Genomic DNA, 26849 nt, shown 5'->3' with positions numbered 1-26849 from the left:
ATCATTTCTCAGTTTCTTTTGAATGGTTGGATATAACTGAGACCAAACCATACCCCTTATTCCATGCCAAATTATCCTGTGAGATGCAAGTCCTACCTGCATATGGTGTTTATATCTCTCAACTGATTCGATGCGCAAGAACTTGTTCTGCGTATAGTCAGTTTTTAAATCGAGGCAAGCTGCTGACAAACTTGTTGATGGTACAGGGGTTTCAACTGTCTCGATTGAAGTCAGCATTTCGCAAATTCTATGGTCGTTATAACGATCTAGTTCGTCAATACAACCTATCATTGGGTCAAATGCTGTCTGACGTGTTTTATACCGATTGTTAGACCGTTCTTGGCACACTGATTTTGACTACGGATAACCCCGTTTATCTGATCAGGATATAGGGCTCATGGCGGGTGTGACCAGTCGACAGGGGGTGCTTACTCCTCCTAGGCACATAACCCCACCCCTGGTGTGTCCAGGGGTCCGTGTTTGCCCAACTATCTACTTTGTATTGCTTACAAGAGTTATGAGATTGATCACTGTTCGTTATCTTCACCTTTCATATGATACTGCGTCGGTATTTTGACAGAAGCGCAATTTCATGATTAGGACATTTTAATGTCTACCCAGAGTTATTGTTGCTTACACTGTTTGTTCTGAATACTTTGTAAATTTGCCGATAGTTGTCGTTGATTGGAAGACTTTTGAGTACCCTTCCAATAATCACTGGCGCATGCGCGCCCATTGATTATCTGCACCAATGATCACCTAACCTCCTGTTCATTTCAAGAATTTTCTTGATTGCTTGCTTTTTCTTCTTCTGTGCCACAGATGTCATAAACACGTCTCTAAAATTCAGCTGAACATATGGTTTCTTTTAAAACTTGCCTCTACTTTAATTATTTTGACATACAATATCTGTTATGATAAATGCATGATTAATACGAAGCTCAGCTTAGCGTACAAGAGTACTTTCTACCTGTCAAAATCTTAACTATTTATTGTCCAGGTATTGTAATTTACTCAATTGATCAGAGAAACTGGCAGTCTTACCATAAAAGGTAAAGTCGGAATACAATGCACATCCAAACACGCCATAAAATCACAGATCGAGCAAATGGTACAAAGATAAACATGTCATCAAATTACACATCAAACAGAAATAAATTCAAATGAAGGTGAAAATGTAACTGAAACAAATATTCAACAGAGGTACAATCAGTCTCTACAAACATATCTGAACTCGCGGAAAATATTGATGAAAATGTTGACAACATTTTTAGGAAAGAGTCACTTTGGTTCATAATGTATTTCTTTTATCAAGGAATTATCAACCGACATTTTAGTTGATAGATCTTGATCGCTGAATGTTCATTCCCAGTTCAGTTTACTCTCTCAAAACCATGAAATGATACATGAAGTACAAAAAAAAACTATTTACATATAATGTAGATATATTAACATAAGGGTCATATCGGAAGTAAATGAATAGAATAGACAACATATTTTAAAATCTTCAAAATAAACATACACGTTTTCTTAATAACAAATTATTAGTGGAATACAATATTTCACAACTTGTTTCACTAAATTCATTCAATGCATGTTGCAAAACCTTTACAAAATCTGCTAAATGACAGTGTCGTTTGTATCAAACAAGATAAATGTAAATATTTTCATATACAAAGATAAGACTTCTTCAGTACGAAATCATTGATATATAATGAAAATAGAAATGGAGAGATATGTATTCTCCTTGACATACATATATGTACACCAATTATGCTACCTAAAATGTCTGGATGACACACCATTAGTACAGACTTTGGATGCAATACCCTTGTACATATGGTGTATATATATATATATATATATATATATATATATATATATATATATATATAATCCAAATAGAAAGAGTTGATATCACACAGTCTAAATAATTTAATAAAAAGCAGGAAAATATACAGTTCCAATATATATATATATATATATATATATATATATATATATATATATATATATATATATATATAAGGCATTTACCTACTTTTAAGGAGATTGTTCCAAGGCCAACCCATACCGTAACAAATGCTTGTTTAAAATCTATAAATGCACAATGTTTTTTTGTTGCTAATCAGCAATTAGGATAAAATCTTCTCATCTCATTATTGATACTTGCCATATCCTGACTGTCAAATGTTTTATGCTTAATTTCAAATACTAATTCTAAGTGTCAGTTGCTAATATCCAATTGAGAAATGCTGAATGCCATTTTATCAGTGTCAACTGAAAATACAGATTGCAAATTGCTTACTGTGAATTAACTGTTCTTTTACATATCCTAATGACCTTTCAAAATGGCGTTCATTTATGACAATAAACTTGAGCGCATCATTTTCACTTGATTGTTTCATATGTAAAAAGCGAGTTTGCGAAAACTCTTACAAGTCAAACAGTATCTTGATCTCATTCATGTTAAGTCCCGAAGATTTTTTCTCAAAATTGAATGCTAAGTCAGCTAATTTTCTTTTTTCCTCTTGAATGGCCATGATTTTATCCTCTATGGAATCTTTAACAATGTACTACAAATGAATGAAAACAAATTATCAAATACGCCTTTGTTGCAAAGTAACGGTTTCAAATTCATATCAAAGAAAGTTTAAACGTGAATTCATTTCTGTCGGTAGCAAGTGAACCTGCTTACTTTTGTAATAGAGACGTTTTTCGTCTGTCCAGGTCTGTGACATCTATCAAAACACTGCTCTTCAGTAGCTGGATTCCAGTGCTGTTAAAAAAAGAATGACAGAGAAATCAGATTTGAAACACTGACCTTTGAAGAATGAGAAGGTTACCAATCAGTATGGTATTCGTAAAAAAAATCGGATAACAGTGCGACATTTAACTCTGGACACGACAAAAGTCCGGAGTTTCGCCAACCCTTTTATTAAGGATACAAATAAACCCTTTACAAAAAAAGATGGGATTTTATGTCCACAAGACATGCACCAACATTTACACTTGTAACTATTGTAGTTTTTAAGATATTTCACCTGAAATCAAAAAATCCCATGGGATTTTGGAGGGATTTTTAATCCCACTTGGGGGATTTTCACTCCTACCAAAAATCCCATGGGAGAAAAAATATATAATTTCTCCCATAGGATTTTAACTCCCATATTTAAATTCAAAATGGGATACAATGTCCCATAGGAGGAAATGTCCCATAATGAACATGAAATGGCAGTGAATATCCTATTTGAGCATGAATGGGAATAAATATCCCAAATAAAACACAGGATGGGGACTTTTATCCCATGAATATAGTAATAAAGCAGAAAATTGTATCTTAAAGAGTGTTGTTTGTCATGATTCTTAAGAATTTACTTGCAAGCTAAGGAATGACATTAACTTTATATCTAGTAATTACATTCCTAAATTATGTAGCCCTATACATGTGTTAATGGATAAATGTCTAAACAACATGAGAAATTAAATTATATTAGAGCTCTGCATTACTAAACTCTTTCCCATGCAATTTCAATTGTATACATATAACCCTATCACAAAAATATTAGAATAAAATTGAACGGTATTAAATTATGCAGTTAGAACACTAACTTATTTACATGCAGCTGTTCACATTCTCTATTTACAACCCTTTACAGGTCGTCAGGTGTGAATATTCACAGCAACCGGTATTTTTGTCTGTAATAATAATAGTAGGCCTTATGGTACCATCCCCAATGAAAAAAATAACCCAAAAGGAAAGGCACCATTTCTTACTCAAAACTTCGCTTCAAAATAATTCGAAAATTCTGCTTTTATCGTCCCCACCCCAATTGTCATTCTGATTCAGTAATCCCAGTGCTTTTATTAGGGGTGTGTGGTATATACCCCTACTCTTATCATTATGTACAGGCTAAATTACCGGTTCCTCTGATATGTTGTGGAATTTTGGAATAGCCTGGCTTACAGTTACAATTTGTTTACAATATATTAAAATTAGTGTTAATTAAGTGCTTACGGGGAAATCTGCTACTGCTAGATGATGCTAAGTTGTTTCGTGAACCGAATCAGACATCTCCAACAAGATTCTCGAAGATTTAACAACACAAGAATCATTTTACAAAATGCATGCTTCGGTCCATCATTCTCCCTCTGACAATCACATTCATTCTGAAGTCAAAGTACTTTCTCCTATACCTGAAGCGTCAAAAAGACTTTGACAGGTAAATACGAATAAACGGTTAACAGACATCTCGACCCTAAGAAAGTTCAGTCCTGGATGTTCTAGTCCAAAAAGAAGTATGATCCAATCTTATGCATTCATTTATTACATTTCCGGTTGAGCAACACCCAAATCCTCTAGAGACATTGTTTACAGTTATATGACATTACCTAAATGTGTGACACAATATTAATCCACCCCTGCTCAAAGGGGCATAAGCACCGAGCATAGACCTAAATGTTGCAGCCCTTCACTGGCAATGGTGACGTCTCCATACAAGTGAAAAATTCTCAAACAGGACGTTTACGTTTTTTTTGTTTTTTTTGTTTTTTATTTTGTTTTCATTTTTTTAAATGTTAAACATGAAAAGTATAACTGAATCTGTGTTCACAGCCAAAATTTTAACCTTCTGGATGCAGGAATAAAAACAATATTTTAGCCTTCATTCTGTGTTATGTAAACAAAGACTGGAGTCTTTTTATGTTTACATTTAAGGTGGCTCACTACACCGGGAAATAGTTTCTCAAATCAGTACAAATAGATTTAATATTTTAAAAAAGATCTGATGATATACAATAAGTGTGTATGCCAAAAACAGCAAAAAATGCAAATTTGGATAAAAACATGATTTTCAAAAATATTATTTCAACACATGAACAAAAGACTGGTGGATTTGAGCTCAAGATCTGTAGTTCACCAGCCCAATGCTCTCTCTCTCTCTCTCTCTCTCTCTCTCTCTCTCTCTCTCTCTCTCTCTCTCTCTCTCTCTCTTGCCCAATGCTTTATTAATTAACCACTTAGCTATGGTGTTATAGACGAATAAATCGATCAATACAAATACTTTCCCAAAACATTTAAATCGCCATCTTGTAACATAGTGTCATAAAGCTTTAGTGTAGTGAGTACCTTAACAAACCAGTGAAATGTTTAATTTTGTAATTGAATTTTCAAAGCATCTTTACTTTTGCACATGCAATTTTACAAAGATTATTCAATAAAGGGTAAAAAAAAAAACAACACTTAAAATACTTGTTTTTGATCCACTGTAGATTTTAGGAAAATATTAGATTCCTGGGTCAGAGAAATCTAGACATCATTAAATGATAATGAAGTATTGTATAAAAAAAAATAAAAAAAAAATAAAAATTCAAGACTCTGCAATATGTTTGCAACTAGGAGAAATGGTCACAAGCTATTTTACACCCGCATCCCTCTTGGATCGAACCACTATAACTTTTAGGATAACAATAAATCCTCTCCCAACAATGTGCACATCTGCAAATGGCAATGATGCATTGTACAAAGTTTCAAGTTTATCAGATAATCCATACAGGAGGAGAAGCATTTTAATGCACAATTTAAGACTTTGTGACAGACAGACTTACAGATATGGACAGAAAATACAAAAACCATATAATTATATGAAATGATTTTGCATGTAAAAAGTACATGAAGTGCACAATTATGATTTAAATGTAATTATCATTTTTATTAGGAATTTAGATGTCTCCTCTTTTTGCAAACAATTACACATCTATATATGAAGATGACATATATAGTGAGCATATAAAACACTCCTACCAAAAATGTAAACAAATATGTGCAATGCAAGTTTGAAAAATATGTATGTCTTAAAAAGTGATTGACTAGATATCAGGAAGCAAGCAAGCTCACTCCATGTTACTGTGCTACAACTAACTGAAATTCACTACATTAATTATCCAAAATCCACCCAAAAAGAACCAAAACCTACCAACACTAAATACCAATATATATCCATGTGAGGTCAAGGTTTCAGGAGTGAAACAATGTGTTTTTTAAACTTTAAAATCATTATGTTTTACTTTTGTAGGATATTCATAATGTTGAAATTGATTTAAAGCAATCAATTTTCAATTGGAGATACAAGGTACATGTATGCACATAAATGTACCACCCTGAATCTCATATCATACCTTATTATAGCTGGCAAAATTATGAAATGAAATTTAATGTCACCACAGAATTTATAATTTCTGTTTCTTTCTCTCAATTCACATGGAGACCTCCTTTTTTAGAGTCTTATTTTCTTTTACTTGAATGTTCTAAATTGAAATCTAAGGAATAATAATCTTGGAAGAAAAATCTACATGAAAATATTTTCTACTTTGAGAAACAAAATGACAAACATAACTGTTTTAAATGTAAGTAAGAAATAGAAAAATAATTCAATTTAATGCACTTACATATGTAATTGAAAGAAAATTCCTTTGAGTACATGATTTTAGAATGAAAATAAGATTGATTAATATTCAATAAAGTATTTCAATTTCTTCAAAACTTCGATCTTCAGATGATTTTCCATCCATTGACACCCCAAATGTATGATCACACACATTTAGCAGGAACATATGTTCCTCAAATCTCCTTCACATAACACTTGACTACTTTTGAAATGCAATTTAAGTCTTTTTAGAAATTAACAAAGATGAGTGTTCAGATTCATACCCTAGCTGTTGATGATTGCTAAAACTGATCACTACTCAAAACTCTGAAACAAATCTTTATGGATTTTTTTGTATTTCACACACACACGCACACATACACGTACATGCATACACACATCAAAAATATCAACAAGACACTGACCTTAACTAAATACCTGAGTTATTTAGTTAAAAGTATTACTAACCTCAATATGAATGAAATCTATATAATACAGTAACTTTTCTTGCTCTAGGCATGCATTTATATGCTAAATTCTAATATTCAGTAGAAGTATAATACATGTATAAGGTGTAATTCATTCCCCCAAAAGCGTCTATACTGATGAAACATTTTACAATTATAAACTTGATATACACTTTTAACACTATTTGGATCTGACCTTGAATCAGAACCCTGGAGTTGCAAGTGTCACAATTTTTGTACATCTTTCTGTTTTTCTTGACAATGCATCCATCATTTATAATATTCTAGTGTCAACAAAATTAAAGAAGGATTCTTTTAAATCATAAAGACATGTAATTACTATGACCATTTTTGGTTCCATCTATTTTAAAGCTAGTATCAAAACCTTTAGATTCTAACATGTATATATAAACTGTGTTTTTAATTATCAAATACCAAAAAAAAACCACCCAAAAAACCAACCAACTTTTAGCCATTAGTGTTTTATTTTGATAATTTAATTTACAGATACATGTATAAGTTGTCATAATGTCATTTAATTCTATTTTATTGTTGCATTCCTCTTCTTGCCCTTGTAAAGCACAATCTGATTAAAATAAGATCTTTGATCCGCTCCGTTATTGTTATAAATAAGATCTTTGATCCTCTCCATAACAATAACGGAGCGGATCAAAGATCTTATTGAAACGACATAACAATAACGGAGCGGATCAAAGATCTTATTTTAATCAGATTGTGTAAAGCACCTTAGAGTAATAAACTGTTTTATATAAGGCTGCATGTATATAAATTTTATTATTATTATCACTGATAGAGGTCATGAAATTTACAATTACCTGTTCCTTCTTTACCTAAAAGTATCAATAGCATTAAGGAAGATGTTATCTAAATTTAAATGTTTTACACATAAACACTATATATCAAGTTTGGTTCCTCCTGGAGTCAGAATTTCTACCCTAGGAATCATGATATTTTCAAGCTTGATGTTTTGTTTACTGTCACAACAGAAGCTGACCACTAGCAATAGGTCACATGAGAGAATCAATTGACCTAAAAATCTATTAATTAACATGATTGAAATGTTTTAATCTTTATATCCATGATAAGATATTCTTTATATATTTTATATTGAATTCAATTGGTACTTTGACCTCTTTATTTTCAAAATAATTGGAATTATGTCTATATACACACATGTGAGAGTTGGCCTCCATGTGTCCAATGAAGAAATTATGAATAATGGAATGACAAATTAATGATTGTCTAATGCTTACAGGGATGGATCCAGGAATTTTTGAGAGAGGGGAATTTTACCATTAATTTTGGTTAACAAGGGAGGGGGGTCCACCCTCAAAATGTGTTATTTTTATTTTAGCAAAATTTCCTGAACCAGCACCCCCTCTGGATCCACCACTAGGTTATCATTTACTCCTTCATTCTTGATTACAAACCTAAGGACAATAAATTGTAATTTCACATTTTTTTTTAATTTGACAATATTTCATTATCACACAACAGCAAAATTATGAAAGCATATACATGTACGTACAATAATAGCAAATTGATTGTTCTGACATATCATTTGATATACATATATATTCATAAGAAAATTTGAACTATCATGCATATTATAGATTATCAGTCATCAAGTTTTTTGTTGTGTTTTTTTTTTTTCAAAGTAATTTCACATTTTGAATCTTGCTTATTAATTGATATGTTGATATGGAATCAAATGACATGCATGCACGCAGAAGCTATGTGAAAAATGTCAGATCTTGTGTAGCAATTTGTAAACCCAATGATTACAAAGCCTATTAGTATTCTATATCAGTAAAAGAAAATCTTATTTTAATTCATATTTTGCAATAGATATGATAAAAGGAATAAGCATTTAATAATAATTATCAAAATCTATAGTATAAAATTGAAAAACAATCTCATAAAAATATAACATATATTTTACACATGCATTTTTGTAAACTTTACAAAAGGAACAGATTTCCCCCCTGAATTTATATAAAAATCAGTATTATGTCCTGTGACATTTTGTTATTATGCTTTAATAAACTTCTAATATTGACTTTGTCCTTGCATGGTCATTTTGTCCATTTTTTTTTTTATATCTGTACCCAGGTTTTGTCTGGTGAATTTTACCCCAACTAATCCCTTTGTGTATAATACACATGGGATGTTCTTTACAGCTCAGCAAGCCCCTGACTTTGTTTCTCATTGTTCCTTATCTACAATTACTGGGTGAATGACTTTGTGAGGTTGTAATTTGCCATCTAATACTTTTATAAGCATTTCATATCATGATCAACATATCATGCTATTTCAGTCAATATTATAAATAATTCATTTGATACATAATATGTAATATTGTAGGCTTATATGGTGATATTTGGAAAATAATGGCAAAGCAATTCTCAGCATGAACATTGAAAATTATGTTGCAATATACATCACCCAATACAAAGACAAAGGATACATTTTAATTTTTACGTTTAAATTCATATGAAATATTGTGAAATTCATAATCATGTGAATGCAATAGCTGCAGAACTGTAGCTCTCTGAGAAAATATTAATTGGTACAGATCTGTCCCAATATTTTCTCAGAGAGCTACAATTTTGCAGTTAGTGAATGTGGTTAACTTATACTACCATTAAGATATGTAATCTCTTTCTAATATTTGTTTAATTTGTACCTTTTTCATATTGTACAACAAAGTATAATTTAATGCACATTAATCCTCGGATTATAATAATTTTTTTAAATTATTTTTTTTAGGCTTAATTTTTTTTTAATTTATTTGTACAAATAGAAATTAAGTGCATCATAATATATACTTTTAAAGGTAAGATGTACAATTGATATATAATCACTCATACCAACCATTCATACTCCACTCAAACATTTCAAAACTATGGATTATAAATTTTGATTAGTGCAAAATTTGTTAATTTCTATAAGGTCATCTCAAATCTTTTAAAATCATTTTAGTGACTTTTTGGGGGAAAACACCTGAAACACTTTTATAGCCAATTTAAATGGTCCAGGTCAAGCATATTTTGCTTTTAGGCCAAATCTTTGTAAGATCATTTGTGCACTTTGACAATTATTTCTAAATATTCGGGCTAGTATAATGAAGAAGTATGGATGTTTCAATTTTCATTAACATTTAATACCAAAACCATATCTCCTTTGCTTGACCAAAAAAGCCCCCCCCCCCCTCCACACACACACAGTGAGGTCTAGATCCGCCACTGTTTAATCTGTGATTTTGGGGCAAAGTTGGATCAATTTCATTTTATAAACAAGTCCAGTGGTACGATGGATTTTTCATTTTCAAGACAAATTAATAGAAATATAAATTGTTAGCCAGTAAAAAGAAGTAATGATTTAAATCAGATACTTGGAACAGTGTTGATGTTAACAGGGACCTATATACTAGTTAGTATATAGGTCCCTGATGTTAACTTATGAAATTCTTATATTGTATACAAGATATTATCCAACTAACAGATAGACTTTTGCAATTATATCTTATGCATTATGAACTGTAGCTAAACAATATCACTATTAAAATCTTATGTCCATTTCCATGTAGTTGGGAATCAATTAAGCTTTCCTGGTTCCGATTTTGATTTAAATTTTATTTTGTGAATATAAATCAATATTTGTCTAATCACAGGAACCGGTAATTTTGTTTGTAATGATAATAATGAGAGTCTATACGATACCACCCCACCCCCGTGTTTTTATTAGGAGGTGGTATTGAATACACCCGTAAATACAGGGCCGTAAATTACATGGAGGCGGAGGAGGCAGCTGCCTCCTCCAACTTTTGAGCCAAAAAAAATTAAAATTTAAAGTTCATTAGAATTTATGTTGTTTCCAATAACTAAGAACATGATACCTCCCTTAAAAAGCATTCCAAATCTTTCTTTTAGAATGAGTTAGTCAAGTAACATCTTAGAAGGCCCTAGAATCAAGGATTTTGCACGAAACGTGTTCAGTGTGCACAAAATGTGCTCAGCGGCACCCAGACCCCCGCCTACTTTCCTGCCTCCTCCAAATTGAAGGTTAATTTACGGCCCTGAAATATCATTACAGACAAAATGGTAATATATTTACAAGTGCACTTTACGTATTGTTCTCCACGGGCAAGGGCACAGGCACCGGAAGTATGGATACATGTATTTAGAGATTGGCCTTCTACTGGTATATAATAAAATGAATTTTATTATACCGGTAGAAGGCCAATCTCTATACCGGTAGAAGGACAATCTCTAAAGCTTACAAAAAAAAACAACGTGAAACGATTACATGAATCGAAGAGGGATGAAATAGACTACGAATTCATACACTTCAGAGAAATTATTCCCATAAAAAAAAATATGAAAAAAAGTTGAGGGGGGGTAGTAATATCCATATTTAAGGTGCATGTGGGCAAGGGCGCATCCAGGAATTGTTTAAAGGATGAGCGGATTGCGACCCAAGTTTGTGCCTATTCCGCCCCGGCCCCAAAGATGGGTGAATATCGCAAACTGGTAAAATGACCAGTTTTGTTTAAAACTATGGAAGTAAAGTGGAGTGACTACAACCCTCTCGATCCGCCACTGATGAACAAGAACTACATTACGGGGATTAGGAAGCACAGGGTTCATTTAGAATAATTGTAATCTTTAAGGAAATCTTCGTGGAGCACATTATCGCAAATAGTTGCTGAAATTGAACCTTACCATAATTCCGCCGGCGAGGATTGCAGCTATTTTCACTTTCACATCGCAGGAGGTGCGTTTGATGAGCTATCAACTTATACAGACAGTATCTCCTCATATCTACATGTACAGGGGCGGATCCAGGAATTGTGGTTACGGGGCGCCACTTTATGAGGCAGTGGGTCCATGGCGAAGCCCTGGTTGGGGCCCAGGGGGCGAAGCCCCCGGAAACTCCTGGGTTTTACAAATTTTATGGGGCTTGAAATATTTCTCCTATTTAGTCATTTGTACTACATGTATTTTCTATCAATTTAATAAGGTGAAATTAATAAAATGACCCAAATTTTAAGGTTTTTTGGGGGGAAAATATTAAGTTCTCCCAATAAAGTAATTAAAAAAATTAAAAGATTTTGTCATTTATTTCTCCGCCTACGCCCCCTCTAAATCCGCCACTGATGTATATTGCAATAATCTACCAGAATATACTGACACCTTATAGGTGATACTTCATTAGTACAAATGGACACCACCACCACCACCATCCCTCCAAAGGGAGGGGGTGAGACTAACAACGAAAGGGGAAAAACACATTCCGTAAATTATAATATACATGTAACAGGCTGTCTTTGCATTTAGTCCGAGTGTTTTCAGTTATCTTTTTAAAAATTCTATATATTGATTGCAACACAAACATCCTATTATAATTACATGGCGATGATAAAGTCTCAGTAAGTTTCCACAAAGCTGAAAATTGGTATACACCATATTGTACAAACTGATACAGAACTAAAATATTGCGGAAACTTATCAAAACTTTGCGGTAGACTATCAGTATAGCAATGTGCATACTAAAACAGAACAGTTTCTGCAAACCGAAATTTGCGCAAACTTGATCAGCTTTCAGCAAATTGTCGTTGCGGAAACTACTTGAAAACAACGTAGATATATCAAGTTTCAGCAGGACACACCAAGTTTTTGCAGGGAGAAAGCTATCAAGATGAAAAATGAGTGCGGAAACTTGACGAAAACCACTTGTACACCTAAGTCTATGTAGTGAAATTTGTATTTTTCATCCATTTGTAAATTCCATGTTTTTAATGAAAAGAACTTATAATAATTGACATTAGTAAATACTATGTAATATTGCAGGTAAATTTTGTAGGGTATATAAGCGAGTGGGGGGGGGGGGGGGGGATTCAGACCAGTTTTTAGTGTTAGGAATTGCATGCTTTAGTCCCAGTTTGTGTTACTCTGAAGTGAAGTCCCAATTGGTTATTAAAATGCACGTACATAGATCTATACATTTCCATACACCTATATTCAGTGCAACCCCCCCCCCTAAAATTTTCAAATTTAAGGTAAATCGCTGTATCTTGTTTAGAAAAATGTACTAAACGATAAAAGAAGCAATAATTTCTTCCACTCCCGGAGAAATAAATGACAAAATCTTTTGATTTCTTGCATTACTTTATTGGGAGAACTTAATTTTGTTCTAAAACCCATAAAATTTGAGTCATTTTATTAATTTCACAAATGACTAAATAGAAGACATATTTCAAGCCCTGTAAAATCCCGGAGCTTCCAGGGGCTTCGCCCCGCTGAACTCCACCAGCGCTTTGCTCTGGATCCACTGTGGGCCTCAAGGCGGCCCCCAGACCCCCTGCCTCATAAAGTGGCGCCCCCTCCCTGTAACCGCATTTCCTGGACCCACCCCTAATATTACGAAGTTCATACAGCCAGAATCATCGAAGCTTAGACTGGGTATTTTGAATTGAAGATTTCCATTTGTAAAGCATAAGATTCTCCCCCGCATAGACTTTCCCTCCGGAAAAACGGGCCCGGGATAGACATTCCCCCCGGAAAGATGGGCCTGGAATAGAATTTCCCCTTACGAAGAATTAACCCGGGTCCAACCCAACCCCCCTTGGAAAAACCGTCCCAATATAGAAATTCCCCCTAAATGACAGTACACCCCCATTCTTACATTTTAGCTATGTATCTGTTTCCATTTCTATTACTAGAATTCTCTTGCTTATTTAGACCCAGTAATTCTTCTGATTATTTTTGTGTGTGTGTATCGTGAACAATCATCATCTTATGATTTTTTATAAAAAGGAAATTGCTCAAATCGTGTAATGGTATATCAAAATTCATTCAGACATCTTAAAAGTCTTTATCGTTATTTACTAGTATCTAACATTTGAATTAGTAAAGTTGGGAAGAACTTAAATGATTTTTTTTAATTTAAATAAACGAGAAAATTTAATAACTTTTATTTATAAAGTTCATCTATTTTACTTTTCAAATATTTTAATTATACATCTTATAGTCGATTTTTTACGAAAAATCCTACTTATATTGACCATCGTTAAAGTCTTTTGGTAAGCATATTGTATTTACAATATGCATTTCAAAGTTTTCAGCGTGTAAATCCAACTTCATCATGTCAACAACAACAAATATTCGTTTGTTTTATGAATATCGTAATATTAATGAGCGCATATCTAATTCCTTAAACTATTATAACAAATGAAATCCGGAAACAGGGGGGGGGGGGGGGGTTCTATATATACCAGGGTGATTTTTCCGCCAAAGGGGAGACTCTTTACTGACTTTGTACATAGGGGGAAATTATATGCTGGGGCGCAATTCCGGGCCCGTTTTTCCGGGGGGGGGGTCTATGATACAACACCGGATCCCCACGGGATAAAACATATCTGATATACATATTACATGTAAAAGCCCTACATTAACTGGATACTGGATATTGGACTACAGGGGCTTTGCAATTGAGGACTAACCAAATCACGGTTAGGGTGGTTCGGGAGGGGTTGTCCCCCTCCCTTACGGGAGAAAATATTGAAGCAGAGCAATTTCAAGCACATTAAATTCTTATCTTTGAAATGATGGGGGGGGGGGGGGGGTGCGATCTCCACACCCCTTAATTCCGCAAGTGAGACTGTTAGTTAACTCTATGGTAAAATTTAGAAGATATAAAACAGAAAGAATTTTGATACAAGTAAAAAGTTTCATATATTTTTGGAAAATTATCTAGATGTGCATTATTTAGGATTAAGCTCAATAAAAATCCGAAGTATGTAACATTTGATAAGGGTAATTTTCGCATGGGGCGCCTCTATGCCGGCTTGATTAGATCGCGTCGTATACGTACATTTAATGACAGAGTGAAATTTCAGTGTTTTTATTGAAGAAAATATGTGGTTGTCATAGACAAAAAACTCCGCACTTTTATCGTGTCCAGAGTTAAATGTCGCACTTTTAAAGGTATTTTGTTGATTAGGAATATGCATTGATTGATCACTATTTTACGATCAAGTGTTGCATCTATATATTTTGGAAAATGAACTATACGTGATGGCTGGTCGAGGGGTTGGGGAAAGGGTGGGTGCTTTGATCAGTCCGCTACTAAAGTTTTCCTAGTAATGAAGACAGTATTAGTTCTTCATTGTAAAATCTATTTCCAATATCAACCGTAACTATTTCAACTCCAGTAAAGCTTCCACCAAAAATTACAACAAACAACAAATCATCAATACATAAATGTTCGAGATTATGTCTCTAGGTAGTGTCAAAAATAACAACGAAATCTTTCTTTGGAAGCGGAAGACCATAATGATAACAGAGATAACAATGAGGTCTTCAGTTGGAAACGGAGGACCTGAATTACAGTAATAAAAAAACCCATATATACTAGACTAGATAGGTTAGGGTCAATGACTTATGATCTCGTATCTGACGAAGCGTAACGTGTAGAATTTAATAGGGTAGTTTGTTAATTGGGAATACAAAATGACTGACTAGTGGGACCACTATTTTTTTAAATTTTATTATTATTATTTAAGTAGTGTCAAGAACAACGGAATCTTCCGTTGGAAACGGAAGACCTTAATGATATCTTATTCAGGTTTCCATTTGGGAGCAGAAGACCTTAATTACAAGACTTGTTCGGTTAGGGTCAATCTGTTATGTTGTCGTGTCTGACGAAGCGTAACGACTAGGATTTAAAAGGATAGTTTGTTAATTGAGAATACACAATGACTGACCAGTTGGGCCACTCTATTTTTTTTTTATATCCGTGTGATTATTTCCTGTACATATAGTATTGAAATTGTACATTGTATAGAATATCAGGGACTAAGTAGAGTGATTGATCAGTATTTTCCGTTCAAGTGCCATTTCTATCTGGTCAAAACGAGCCTTTTGTCAATTTTGGACAATAAATCCTGCAGGAGGAGGGGTGGCTTCTGCTCCTCCGCCGCTAAAGTTTTTTTTTTTAAAATTTCAAAATATTCAAAAATAAACACGATTATCTATTCTAAATATTTAAATTATTCAAAATGTTAACGTTGTCTATTTCAACTTCCAATATAGTTAGGAAGCTAAGTGAATAACGCTGAATATTATCGCAGATATCCATTGACTTCATTTACCTAATTATTATAGATCAACACAATTATATTTATACATTTACTTAAAAAAGTGGCGGATCCAGGGGGTTAAATTGCAATATGAATACTTTACTTTTGAAGAAGAAGAAAATAGAAAACCCAAACAAATAGAAACTCCAAATAAACAATGAAACATACTAGTAAAGATCACAGAAATTTATCACGTACAAAATCAGTATCTAGGTAGTATTAGTGGGTTAGTGTCTGACGAAGCGTAACGGTTAGGACTCAATGGTGAAGTTCGTTAATTGGAATTACACAATGACTGACCAGTGCTTTACGTTCAAGGGTAAAAATGGGCCACTTGTCAATTCTAGAAATTGAATTGTGCGAGGGAGAGGGGGATGTTCGCTCTCAGTCATCCACCACTAAAGTTAATAAACATCATATGATGAATTCCTTAACATGTATATATGTAAAGTATTCAAAATGTTAACATTATATCTACTTGTATTTTAACTTCCAATAATGTTACAATGATAGATGAGTACCGTTGTTATAGGCATCACCAAAATTATCTAGCTAGTGGCGGATCCAGAGGGGTAAGAAGTAGGCATAAAATCGTGATAACAGTACTTTGCTTTTGGAATAATGATAAATAAACCCTGACAAGACAACCCTGATATATACATAAATGTCCGTGATCATAGAAATGTATCACATAAAAAATCGATGACTAAGTGGAATAACAATTAATTGTCAATGATAACAGGTTTTCATTGCGAAGCAGACCTTAATTACAATAAACAAGTACATCCATACATACAAGACTAGTTCGGATATGTTGTCATGTCTGACGAACCGTAACGAGTAGGATTTAAAAGGGTAGTTTGTTAATTGGGAATACACAATGACTGACCAGTGTCCCCACTACATTTTTTTTTTTATTTCCGAACTAAACATCGTGTGACTGTTTATACCATACAGATATGAAATATTCAAATTGTACATTGTAGAATACCAGGGACTAAGTAGAGTTACAATGGGAGTAGTTTTTTTAATTGGAAGTACACAATGACTGGCCAATATTTTCCGTTTGAAAGTGCCATTTCTATCTGGTCAAAACGAGCCTTTTGTCAATTTTGGACCATAAATCCTGCAGGAAGAGGGATGGCTTCCGCTCCTCCGCCTCTAAAGTTGTTTTTCTAATTTCAAAATATTAAAAAATAATCCTCGTATGATTATGTATCCTAGATATTTAAAGTATTCGAAATGTTAACGTTGTTTATTTCAACTTTCAATATAGTTAGGAAGCTAATATTAAGTGAATAACGCTAAATATTACCGCAGATATCCATTGACTTCATTTACCTAATTAGTAGATCAACACAATACGTCTACCTAATAACTGGCGGTTCCAGGGGGTTAAACTGCAATATCAATACTTTGCTCTTGAAGAAGAAGAAGAAGGGGGAAAAAAACCAAACAAATAAAAACTCCAAATAAGCAATGAAACATACGAGTAAAGATCATAGGAATTTATCACGTACAAAATCAACTCACGACTAAGTAGTGTCAGTGGCAACATAACGGTCTGTATTCAATGATGAAGTTTGTTTATTAGAAATACACAATGACTGACCAGTGTTTTACGTTCAAGGGTAATGTCTATCTGGTCAAAATGGGCCGCTTGTCAATATTAGAAATTGAATTGTGCGAAGTAGGGGTGGGGTGTCGTTCTCGGTTATCCACCACTAAAGTTAATAAACATCATAACATCATATGATGAAGGCATGCCTTCATCATATGATATATATATATATAGTATTCAAAATGTTTACATTATATCTACATTTATTTTAACTTTCAATAAGTTAGAATGATAGGTGAGTACATGTACGTACCGCTGTGATAGGCATCACCAGAATTAATTTAGCTAGTGGCGGATCCAGGGGGGTATTATAAGAAGTAGGTATAAAATCGTTGTAACGGTACATGTACTTTGCTTTTTGAACACTGATAAATAAATCAGATAATCCTGATATATAAATGTCCGAAATCATAGAAATGTATCACAATACAAAATCGTTGACTAAGTAGTGTCAATGGATTGATTTAAGGTTTCATGTCCAACGAAGCGTAACGATTATGATTTACGAGGGTAGATTGTTAATTAATTGGGAGTACACAATGACTGAAAAGTGCTTTACATTCAATAGTCGTGTATATCTGGTCATTAAGTGGCTGGGGAAATAATTTAGTATTATGCGTGGGGGATGGGAATGGGACGGGGGATCCGCCCATTCGCCACTGAAGTTATAATTTGAAAAATAAACATCGTATAGTTAAATTCTTTTGCGTATACAAGGTATTCAAAATATTAACGTCATCTATTTTATCATCCAATGAAATTAAAATGATAAGTGAAGACTGTTGTAACCACACAACTTGTGTAACTAATTAGTGGCGGATCTCGGGGTTAATACATTTGTAAGTAGACCTAAAAATTTGCGATAACATTGCTTTGCTTTATAAGTAAAAAAGTCTACAATATTCATAAAACATTGATACACAAATGTCGAAAATCATAGAAGTTTATCACTATAAAATCGCTCGAGATGTTTAGAACACTTAGAGCCGAACTTCCCTAGAGTCGAGACGTCTGTTAACCGTTTATTCTGACACGCCTGTCAAAGTCTTTTCGACGCTTAAGGTAATGGTAGCAATCGGAGAAAGTACTTTGACTTGAGAATGAATACGATTGTAGAAGGGAGGGAAAGATGGACCGAAGCATGCATTTTGTAAAACGATTCTTGTGTTGTTAAATAATCGAGAATCTTATTTGAGATGTCTGATTCGGTTCACTAAACAACTTAGCATCACCTAGCAGAGTTCATCTTTCACCGTAAGCACTTAACACTCATTTTAGAATATGTAAACAAGTTGTAAGTTAGGCCTATTCCGTAATTCAACAACATATCACAGGAACTGGTAATTTAATATGTAGTAATAATACTGCTACCCTTTATAAAACCACAAGGATGGTGGGTGACGATAATTTTAAGAACTATTTTGAAACGAAGTGTTGAGTGAAGTATCAGCCCTTGTAGCCCCCCCCCTCCCCCCCAATAGCAGCTGATTAGGGGATGGTACGGTACATGGTATACCCACACTATTATTAATACACTGACAAATTACCGGTTCCTGTGAACATATTTTAACACCTGACGACATATGAAGGGTTGTGAATAGTGAATGTGAGCAACTGCATGTGAATGCACGGGCAATGGAAGTTGATGTAAATAGATACATGTAGTATGTGCATGTATATATATTTATACATGCACATACTATATATTTACATTAACTTACAGTGCCCGTGTGTGAATAAGTATTTCATAGTGTTCTTGTCTGCTTGTTGCAATAATATAGTCCCGTCCAATTTTATATGGAGATTTTTGTGCAAGGTTATATGTATACAATTAAAATTGCATGGGGAAAAGTTTAGTAATGCAGAGCTCTAATATCCTTTATTATCTCTCATGTTTTTTAGACATTTATTCACAAACACATAAGCCGACACATAAGAGTTTATAATTACTATATATATTTAAAAATTAATGTCATGCCTTGGCTTTTAAGTATATTTTAAGAATCATGACAAACAACACTTTTTAAGATACAATTTTCTGTTTTATTGTTATATTCATGGAATAAAAATCCCATCCTGTGCTTTATTTGGGATATCTATTCCCATTCATGCTCAAATAGGATATTTACTGCCATTTCATGTTCATTATGGGACATTTCCTCCTATGGGACATTGTATCCCATAATAAGTTTAAATATGGGAGTTAAAATCCTATGGGAGAAATTATATTTTTTCTCCCACAGGATTTTTGGTGGGAGTGAAAATCCCCCAAGTGGGATTAAAAATCCCTCCAAAATCCCATGGAATTTTTTGATTTCAGGTGAAATATCTTAAAAACTACAATAGTTACAAGTGTAAATGTTGGTGCATGTCTTGTGAACATAAAATCCCATCTTTTTTTGTAAAGGGTTTATTTGTATCCTTAATAAAAGGGTTGGCGAAACTCCGGACTTTTGTCGTGTCCAGAGTTAAATGTCGCACTGTTGGATACTGCAACAAATAGTAAACTATACCAAATTGATAACTATCCGTTTATTACCGGGGTTAGAAGGAATATCTTTGATGCTGCTACTAGACTGATGCCTTCTCCTCCCGCCTTTAGAGACAGCAACATTACTGTTGGGGAGTTTTCCTCTTGACTTGAAAAATCTTCAATGCATTTCCTTCTTGCGTTCTGACTCATTGTGCCATCAAAACGAACAAACTTAAAATTAAGTTTCCTGGAACATAATTTACTTGTTTATGATTCACACAAAGAAAATATGTTATCGATATAAATATCAGCTCAGTTTTGCGTTAGAATAGCATATTTCATATCCTTGACATCGCCACCTGTTACTGACCTGAAAGGCAGTTCAATTAGATCCAGTAGCTTGGTGAACTCAGACACTACCAAGCTCTTTATGCTGGGATCTTCATCTCGTAACCTCCTCAAATCATTTATCAACGCTACAGTCTAATACATGAAAAAATCAGAAACTTAAATAAAATTAAATCTCAGTAGAAAAAATTTATACTATTATTTATATGCAGAAGCTAAGGACATTGCATGAATGATAAATCCATTCATAATGTGCTCCGGGTGTAAAGAGAAGCATTCTTTTGTCAATTTGAAATTGACATTCTCTAAAAAGTAATTTACATGTTTGTGTTGTGTGTCACTTCTGTACCTTAGGGCTTGCTTTCCATTCATCTAGTTCAGGCTTGGCCATTCGCAGAGCCATCTCCCCTTGTGTCATTTTGTGAAAGGATTTAAGTCGTATTTCTCTGCGGCAGTTCGGACACGTTCCCATATCATCCTTTTCCATAAAAAGAATTTATCGTTCAAATCATGCTATGTGACATCACAATACAGATTGTTTACCTGTGATATTTTATGGCAATTTAATTGGATGGAGTGTGCACAATTTATACAATATTCAACACGTTAATTCTTTAAATTGTTTATCCCATCTACCTAACAAGACATTTATTTCTTAAATCATTCCACCTTATTCAACTCTGAATTTGTAATTGTGTCATTTACAGTTATTCACCATACTTGATGATTGAAATACGTTTGATAATAATGAAAAGGTGTCTGATACCACCTCTGGAATGTCCAGGGGTCTATGTTCGCCCTTCTCATAATTTTGAGATCTTTATAGGATTTCTGAAATTGATCATTGTTCGTTATCTTCACTTGTTCATCTTACTACATCTAGGAAAAGGACGACAAAGGTCATGCGCAATGTCTGAAGCAACAACACAGTCAGATTTCTAATAAACTGACCGAAAACAACCTCCATAGTCAATTAAGTCAAGAACAACTACACACCACGATAAGTATCCAATCCAAACACCTGTAACTCGTGATATAGGGTGTAAAAAAATAAATAGGTCACTTACGTGAGACATAACTGGAACAATGCAGTTTTCACAAAACACGTGTTCACATGGAAAGATGACTGCACAACAAGGGATATGAAGACATATACTGCACACATTTGACGACGATCGAAGAAAACAAGCCAGACGTTGTATGTACGTATGACGATTTCTTGTCTCGGCAGCAATCAAAATATTGTTGATATCTAAAGATAATGAATGTTTACAAAGACAAATGTCTGGGCAAAAAAGCAACTATTTCAGCTATTTTTTCCAAATATTACTTTTGTCGACAAGAGATGGATGACAACAATACTGTCGGAGACGCAGGAGGGCACAACACACTTCCACACCACATCCAATCATTCCTTCTTCCTCTATTCTACTATAATGAAACAGAATATGAAATTGAACGTCAAAACCAACAAAAGCATTATAAAGTACATACTCCTGTATTGACTGTAAATCATGGTATATAAAAATGACCTTCACATTTGGAATGCACATCCTAATGTGTCAAAATCATATGCAGTTACGAATTTCCAGGCTGTGAAACATAGGATAAACGGACGAAGGACAAAGTAATCCTCAAGTTTCGCTGTACTTAGCAGATGACAAAAATATAGAATGAATCATACAATCAATTATCAACAGAAAATTATTTGTAATAAACTCTAACTCTCACTTCCTAATAGAATTTGCATAACCCTGAAACAGTTTGTTATAAATTTCTCCTTCTTTCTCAGAGAATTCTACGTATTCAATCTGAACTTCTTTTTCCGGTAACTCAATCAATTTTTTCCCATTTAGTTTTGTTTCCTTTGTTCTTCTTAGAGCAATGGAACTCATCAACTTGTATATCCGTCTACAAATATAAAAATTATGAAAACCATACTCTCCATCATAGAAATATAAACAAAGTACGGAGGAGTATTCAAATAAGGAGAAGCACGGTACCTTTTCGCACTAGCATCGCCATATTTCAAAGGGATTTCAATCGCTCGTTGCCACCAATGATAATCTTTGAATGTGTCAATGTCGAGAAACTTTATCAATGACCACAAATCACCGATTTTATTCTGAATAGGAGTTCCTAAGATATCAATACATAATGGATAAAAACAGACTTCCTCAGATCAAACTAGAAGTTGTCTAATCCAATGGTCATCTAGTATATCATTATTATTTTTAATTGAAAATGGTGCTTAAAAAATCAATGAATCAATCAAATATTAAAATATTCCCGGTGATGCTCAATATAGACACTATATTACAATAAATAGGATTTTCAGAGAATTTATTCGTTTATTATCACTTCTCTTAATTTGGTACATGGTTTAAAAATTGCTAGAGTGTGACACCCCTCCCCCCACGCCAACAGAAAATGGACATATAAAAAATGGAAATATTCACATGTTTACTATAAATCAAAATGTAAGTACATTAATGTTATTTTACTTTAATCAAAATGTATATAAAAGATTTGATTCAAACCTTGCATTGCATGTTTTTGAATATTCTCAAATAACAATATTCTTAATCCATATAGAAATTAGCAGAACTTTCTAATACTTAAAATATTTCAATTTAAAATAAGAATTGTGTAACGTCAGTCTAATAATAAGGTACTTACAATGTTTAAATCAAATCTCTTCAAGAATTTTTAAGATATACTCTTTTTAATTTAATAAATCCATAAGTAGAAAAAGGTCCGTAACTTGAAGAAAAATGTAAATCAATATAAAAACACCAGGTGCACATCTTCATGTCGTGAGTAATGAGTATAAATTTTCAGAAAAAATCCGTGTGCTAGTTTCTTAGAACATGCCCGAACAAAATCATGTCTACAGACAGATGGACATGATGATTCCAATATACCCCCATACTTCGTTTGCAGGGGGTATAATTATAATGTATACAGACTCTATGAATGTATTGTAGTTTGTTGCGTAATTATATTCTTCAGATTACCTGAAATGATCCATTTTCTCTCTGAAGGTTACAGATTACCTGATATGATCCATTTTCTCTCTGTCTGAAGGTTACAGATTACCTGATATGATCCATTTTCTCTCTGAAGGTTACAAATTATCTGAAATGATCCATTTTCACTCTGTCTGAAGGTTACAGATTACCTGAAATGATCCATTTTCTCTCTGTCTGAAGGTTACATATTACCTGATATGATCCATTTTCTCTCTGTCTGAAGGTTACAGATTACCTGAAATGATCCATTTTCTCTCTGTCTGAAGGTTACATATTACCTGATAGGATCCATTTTCTCTCTGTTTGAAGGTTACAGATGGCCTTTGAGCGTTTAGCTGAGGGATTTTTAATCTTATGACCTTCATCCAAAACTATTCTGAACCAATGCACCCTTTGTAACATTTGTACTCCCTTCAAAAAATTGTAACAGATTTGTGTATTTGTTTGTTTGTCTTGCATTCTTTTGTTATTATTTTGTTTTTGATTGCTTGTTTTGGTGGGTTTTTTTTTTTAAAAAGAGTAATGACATTAAGACACTATTCTTGCCCAAATTTTGTGTCAAATCCTAATCTTATTTACAGCCAATGATTGACATATCTATTTAAAATTAAGAACACAGCATGCACATGAAATCAAGCGTTACTTTCTATTATTCTTTATTTCGTTACGATGTATATAACCGTACTTCAGATCTGAAATTTTGACACCAAAACCTCAACGTTTGCAACAGTATCACTGTTTGACAATTATGTATAGGTTATTCAAACAGACTCAACCTTCATATTCTTCAAGTTTGTTTTTGAGAAAAGTCTGTTAGAATTCCCAAGGGCACGAATTGTGTTCCTTTATTAGCTGATCTGGTTTTATTTTCTTATGATACAGAATTTATGCAAACGTTTTACATAAGAAGAAACAATATCTGGCTGTGGCCTACCACTCGACGTTTAGATATGTCGACGACGTTTTATCTATAGCAACAATGAACATTTTCAATATATCAATATATTCTCGTAAACTCGAAATTAAAGACACAACAGTCTTTCAAATCTGTTACATCTTTAGATATTTGATTAAAGATATATGTTAACTGCAAACTAACAATTGAACTTAATGACAAGCGAGATGACCTCATCTTCTCCATCATCAACAAGTCAGAATTTTGCAAATTCTATGGTCGTTATCATGATCTAATTTGCAAAACCAGCCTGTCATTGGGTTGAATGCTGTCTGACGTGTCTCATACAAACTGTTGTGCCGTTCTTTGCACACTGATTTTGACTACGGATCACGATACATATAATTGACGGTAGGTGAAACCGGTCAACAAGAGGTGCTTACTCTTCCTATGCATGTTATCTCACCTCTGGTATATGTATGTGTAGGTGGCATGTCTGGGGGGTCTGTGTTTGCCCTCCTCCTAATTTTGTATTCTTTAGAGGATTTATGAGATTGATCACTGTTCGTTATCTTCACTTGCTAGGTAACAAATCGGAGTTAATTAAACCATGTTTAATATGTAAATTTTTATATATATGATACATTCTTAGAATTAAGGTAACTCCATACTCGCAGTTTTATCTGATACAAGTTTAAAATGTGTATTTATTTCCATTCATTAAAGTTAAAACTAACAAATTATCAAATAAAATACATAGGTCATCACACTTTTTAAGATGTGAGACGTACATAAACAGAATCCTATATCACCGTCAGAAAATTGCAATTTTCCTTAAACAGTGTTATCAAAATTCCATACAAACTGGTTATGGCGATATAATAGCATTCATAACAATTTCATGAAACTGTATCTTCACAAAAATATACAAAATGTCTTTAAAAAATACAGAAAATCGTCGCATAATAGACTTGATAAAGAAATCAATAGAAACTGAGTGATTGCCCTCGGATTCAATATTTTGAAACGTATCATTGATTATTCATCTATAACTTAGACTTTTGAAATATTTTATTTTTAACAAGATTTTTTACAATAACTATAGGAAAAGACTCCAACAAAATTTATGTTCGTATCATACATAAATCTAAATAAATCATTGATTTTGCAAAATCTGATGACATCACAGGAGGGTGGAGTTACTTTAAAAGCCTACACATTTAATTGCAAAGGGAGTTTACAGCAATTTTTAACATTATTGAGAACGGAAAAGTAAACATCAATATTCGGTAGATTTTAAATGGTTGGCAAAAGTCTGTTTCTTGTCCTGAGCATGGAAATACCCTGCACCTTATATAAATACCTGAAACTTATCAGGCTTCGCGTAATGTAAATGTTGTTCTACTGCTTTGTAAAGCATTACTGGTTCACAATTAAATGTAATGTGTAATGAAATATTTTCAATGAAAATACTAAGCATTTCTTTGTATATTTTTATCAAAAAAGTCCATTAGTCACAAAGCTCACCTAAGTCACCTTGGTCCTACTATTTTTCATAAGATTTTTAAGATATTTTGTTTCCCAAAAACATTCTGACCAAATGTTATGACCCCAACCTAGCCTCACGAGGTCATGACTTAACTTTAGGTATGACCCGTCATTTGAATAATTTTCTTTCTGATGCTTTCTGGCAAGTTTGGTTGAAATTCACCTAGTAGTTTCGGACAAGAAGTCAAATCTGTGTAATGCTGACTGGCAGACGGACAAAAGGGGATCAGAAAAGCTCACTTCAGTTTATAGCTCAGGTGAGCTAATTATAAAAACCCCGTAATGCCATGACATTTCTTTGTATATTTTTTTTTTAAATTATACAAATATATATTGTACATATGTGTAAAAGTGTTTACTAGAAGTTGTACTTGTACGTTTGTAATTAGTTAAGCAATATCTATATAATTCCATTGATGAAATGTTTAAATTGGTCATCAGTATAAAAAAAAAATAACTAAATAAATTATCAGTATAGAAAATAACTCGTTATTCTCAATTAAAATCACGTGGGGATCCAGATTAGAATAAGTCATCAGCACCCTTTGCTTGTCGAAAGAGGCGACTGTTTGGGACGGTCTTTCGGATGAGACCGCAAAGACCGAGGTCCCGTGTCACAGTGAGTGTGGCACTATATAAAGATCCATCCCTGCTCAATGGCCATAAGCGCCGAGCATATGCCTAAATTTTGTAGCCCTTCACCGGCAATGGTGACGTATCCACTTGAGTGAAAGACTTCGATAGCGGCGTTAAACAACATACAATTAATCGATTACAAGACCATACAATACTGAACTAAAAGTTTTAAAAAAGGTCTACTAATGCATTAATCCAAGTGATGTACAGTGTAATTACAATTCAATGCATAATAATTGAA

At 33.4% G+C, this 26849-nt stretch overlaps 1 protein-coding gene across 8 annotated transcripts in view; it reads right to left on the bottom strand.

The window, feature by feature from the left end:
- Positions 1–862: 862 nt before the first annotated feature.
- The window catches only part of LOC125651033 (helicase-like transcription factor), a 48442-nt gene continuing 22455 nt past the window's right edge, over positions 863–26849 (bottom strand). For 5 of the 8 annotated variants that reach the window (XM_056165476.1, XM_056165478.1, XM_056165475.1 and 2 more), the window contains 10 exons: positions 23808–23940; positions 22501–22636; positions 22229–22408; positions 21828–21928; positions 21565–21749; positions 20847–20975; positions 20520–20632; positions 20216–20396; positions 2699–2779; positions 863–2576 (listed from right to left, as the gene is read on the bottom strand). In XM_056165476.1, coding sequence (XP_056021451.1) covers positions 2436–2576; positions 2699–2779; positions 20216–20396; positions 20520–20632; positions 20847–20975; positions 21565–21749; positions 21828–21928; positions 22229–22408; positions 22501–22636; positions 23808–23940 — 1380 coding nt within the window. In that variant the 3' untranslated portion in view covers positions 863–2435. Of the gene's footprint in view, positions 2577–2698; positions 2780–20215; positions 20397–20519; positions 20633–20846; positions 20976–21266; positions 21329–21564; positions 21750–21827; positions 21929–22228; positions 22409–22500; positions 22637–23807; positions 23941–24890; positions 25006–26849 lie in introns of those variants that run through there. The other 3 variants (XM_056165477.1, XM_056165480.1, XR_008803074.1) reach the window with 3 other exon arrangements.

This window comes from Ostrea edulis, chromosome 5 (genome assembly GCF_947568905.1).
Source record: "Ostrea edulis chromosome 5, xbOstEdul1.1, whole genome shotgun sequence".
Lineage (NCBI taxonomy): Eukaryota > Metazoa > Mollusca > Bivalvia > Ostreida > Ostreidae > Ostrea > Ostrea edulis.
This window is presented reverse-complemented; position numbering and strand designations above follow the sequence as displayed.